The 4038-nt window shown below is 31.7% G+C and overlaps 1 protein-coding gene across 1 annotated transcript; it reads left to right on the top strand.

The window, feature by feature from the left end:
* Window positions 1-851: 851 nt before the first annotated feature.
* LOC111459966 (calcium-binding protein KIC) lies at window positions 852-1541 on the top strand. Its single transcript, XM_023103038.1, has one exon. It carries the CDS (start codon window positions 1011-1013, stop codon window positions 1383-1385), a length of 375 nt encoding a protein of 124 aa, XP_022958806.1. The 5' UTR covers window positions 852-1010; the 3' UTR covers window positions 1386-1541.
* The last annotated feature ends 2497 nt before the right edge of the window (window positions 1542-4038 follow it).

Below are 4038 nucleotides of genomic sequence, written 5' to 3'. Positions count from 1 at the left end.
GAAACTACCACAATATATTTAGGTTAAAAAATGTCTTCAGTGATAGAGAGAAAACGGAAGGAAATTGCTCCTCTCTTCACTTCTCAAATTTTCAAATCAAATTTTCAAATCGTAGGTTGATTAGACTCGAATTGAGACATTTTTAGATCCATTCAAATTATTCGAGTCCTAAATTTTTCATCCCCAACCACTCTTATTAAATCATGAACCTAATCCAATCTAACCATAGAATTTAGTTAATTTGGGTTAGTAGAGTCATTTTTTACAAATTTTTAATTTTAATAGAAGTAAAAGGTTAGTCGGTCAAATATTTATTTACTTATTTGTAAGTATTTAATTGAAATTTATCGATCAATTTCAATATATATTTAAAAGATTTATCTTTCAAATAGTAAAAAATTATTGTTAAGAATAATTAGTGAATAAATAAAAAATTATACTTATGAAATTTAATAATAAAATATATACCCGTTTGATCATTCTACTCTTTTTTTTTCTTCTTGGCTTGTTTCCTTCTGTTTCCTTCTCGACTTGGGATCTTAGCTTATTATGTATATATATAATTGTATATTAAGCAAAAATGTATATTTTAAATTTATATCTAATCTAATTTTAAGAATTTTTCTGAATATTTATAAAGTTTTCAATTATTTGAACCTAACCTAAATAAGTTCATGATCGGACTCAAATCTTTCGTTCGAATTGAGTTAAATTGATAGGTTTTTTTTTTGAACACTCCCACTTTGTATCTCATTCAAACTATTTTATTTGGTACATTTTCTCTCTCCTACTAGTGGGGTAGAAAACTAAATGATGGTTAGCCACTCATAGGGAAATATTTTCTATGTCCTCCGTTTTGTGTATTTAAAGATTGGGGGTATCATAGACAGGTAAGATTGGATGATTTTGAGGGAATCTTTGACATCAACAATTGCCATTTCAACCAAATCCATCAACAAAGCTCTATATATAACTCCCTCTTCATTTCTCCATCTCTCTCATCTTCTGCAATGGATCAAAATCAACATACCTCAAGTAGAGTAGTTGAAGAGTACGAAGACTTGTTGCCAGTGATGGCGCAGAAGCTGGACGTTGAGGTGTTTGTGGCCGAGCTTTGCAGCGGTTTTCGACTGCTGGCCGATGCATCGAAAGGGGTGATAACAGCGGAGAGTTTACGGCAAAACTCGGCGTTGTTGGGAATGGAAGGGATGAAGAAGGAAGAAGCGGAGTCGATGGTGAGGGAAGGAGACCTTGATGGGGATGGAGCTCTCAATGAAATGGAATTTTGTATTTTGATGGTGAGGCTTAGCCCAGGAATGATGGAGGACGCTGAGGGTTGGCTTCAAAAGGCGCTTGATGAAGAATTAAGTAAAGTTTCTTGTTAGTGTTTTGCGTTCTTGGGATTGTAATTTATTGAATCGGTAATGATCTCAAATAACAGTGTACTTGTTTAATGGTTTAAGAACATGGGATCTGTTTGAAGTTTAATCTGAATTATAAGAATTGCTGATTTGATAATATCTGAATTTAGTGTTTTAAAACTATGTTTGTTTTCTTACCAGTTGTTTATGATGGGTTTTATGTTTCTTTTTTTTTTTTTCATTTTGTTTAAAACACAAATACTAGTGAGAACAAGGGCACGTGCAGAATGTCATCGTCATGCTCGTCTAGAGCGTGTTGCCCATGGCTGCATGCCTATACCAAGTCAAACCTTTTATGTTTTTACATATTACTTTTGTATTCCTAAGGGAGTATGTACTCTAGGGGGATATGACTTGACTAATTGTCAACTTCTCCCTACCAATAGTTATATACCGTGAGTCATTGTTGTTTTTTTTTTGCTTTCATATATAACACCAATTTCAATTTCTCACATCTTGCTCTCAAAACCTCTCTTTCGAAATCTCTCTCTGCCCCCGTTTTCTAAAACTTTCTTCTTGAATCGGGACCAGAAGCTCGAGCATACGTCACTTGCCCATAGACGATGCAAGAACGAATTGGTTTAACTCGCTTATTGCTGGAAAATGAGTGCAGCACAATCGTAAGTCCGCTGCCATCAAAAGTGCAATTGTGATACTTAGCCTCCATAATTGTGCTATCTTGGTTTCGGTCTCATGTCAATTTTTTCAACAATGAAAAGGTCATTAGATAGACAAACTGAACTTACAACCATAGTACATGTAAGTCTTTAATAAGTCAAATCAATTTAGATTTGTTCGCCCTAAGAATTGTCAAAAGCGCCAACATTTACAAAATTAGAGGTTGTAAGATCTTTGCAAACTTTCACAAATAAGATTAATTTAACAAATGATTTAAATAAGAGTTGAGAGAATGTATAAGTCTTAGATCGCCTTTAAATGTACGATGATTAATCTTAGATTTAAAGATGACTCGTTCAGGAATTAACTTGATCGAGACTAACCCAATGAATATGTTTAACTTCAAACCTAAAACAAAATTTGAAAAGAAAAGATAACATCAAAAGAAACACTGGAACTCATATTAAAAAGTGATTATCCAAGTTGAATAAAAGCTTTTAAATAGGCTAAAATTGTAATTCAATTGTGTTAATAGCTATTAAATGAAAATTGAAATAAATAAATAAGGCACATCAAAAAGTCCAAATGGTTATTAAAAACATTGTATTAAAAATTATTAAATGAAAATTGAATAAAATAAAGCTTATAACATGAAAATTCCATAATGGTAGTTCAACCTAACAAAGACAGAAGTCTTTAAAGTGGTTTCCGAAGGGTTATTTATTGTAACTTCATGCTCTACTTATCACTTTTCCCATTTGTAGCTTGTTATACTAGCATTATAAAGAAATTTGGACTAAAATTTTTCGTTTTTTTTTTTTTTTGTGCATTAACTAGCTTTTGAAGATGTAATATGCAAAAGTATCTTAAATTTTTATTATCTTGCTTCTTGTAATTGTTCCTTCGAGGTTATACAATGGATCAATGGTTGGATTCATTTCATCCTTTTTCTTTAAATGAATTTGTCCTCAAATCAAAGTCATCATTTCATACATCAAAAAGAGTCAAACTAGCCACATTAAAAATATTAAAAGTAAAACGTTCATTGTACTCACCTATGAGATTTAACTTATATGCATTGTAATTGATATGGTGAAATACTTGGAAATGGATCATCTCTCCTTGGTTGAAGTTTAAACTTCCTTTGATTTGGAAACCTTTGGAAACCTTTCTTTTCCTAGATCAACCCAAACCTGGTCACCAATTTCTTTCTTCTTGAGTTCGTGTGAGTGACTATCTTTTGATTTTTATTTGAGTAATTTTTATTTTATTTTTTATTAGTATATATTCATCTATAGAAGAAGTTGCATCACAAGTAAACATATTAAGTAAAAAAGATGATAAATCTATCGGAGTTAAAGGATTAAATCCATACGTAACCTCAAAAGATGAATATTAAGTGATGTTATGAGTCACAACAAATTCAAGAGAAAGTAGAGTTCTTCCCGAAACTTAAGATTTTTAGAAGTTAGTACTTAAGTAAGGCTCCTAATATTTTATTAACGACCTCGTCCATCCGTTCGGGGATGACAAGTTATAGAAATAAAAAAACATAGTTCCTAACCTTTTCTACAAAATTTTCTAAGAATGACTTAAAAATTTTACACCTTTGTCGATAACAATAGTTTGGGGAATACCATGCAATCTAACTATTTCACTAAAAAATATATTACTATGCTATTTGATTACATGAAATGAAATGTGGTATCTTACTAAACCTATCAACTACTACAAAAAAAAGGTTATCATGGAGCCTTCTAGTATTTGGTAATTCTAGAATAAAATTCATGCTAATGTCGATCCATAGTTTACTAGGAACATTTAAAAGTGTGTAAAGACCCTGTGTTGTGTCTTAGACTTGCAAAAAAAAACAAAGACAAACCTCAAAAGAAAAGAAAGTCGAGGCATAAGTAGGAAAGTGGAAGCTGTCCAAGGGAAGCTAAGAGTGGACACATTCATCAGCTGGCTTTTTATGGGATGAGGAAGATTGGGAAACGAC

Source organism: Cucurbita moschata, unplaced genomic scaffold, assembly GCF_002738365.1.
Source record: "Cucurbita moschata cultivar Rifu unplaced genomic scaffold, Cmos_1.0 Cmo_Scf00023, whole genome shotgun sequence".
Taxonomy (NCBI): domain Eukaryota; kingdom Viridiplantae; phylum Streptophyta; class Magnoliopsida; order Cucurbitales; family Cucurbitaceae; genus Cucurbita; species Cucurbita moschata.
Note: the sequence above shows the minus strand (reverse complement) of the source record. Positions and strands in the feature narration are given on the sequence as shown.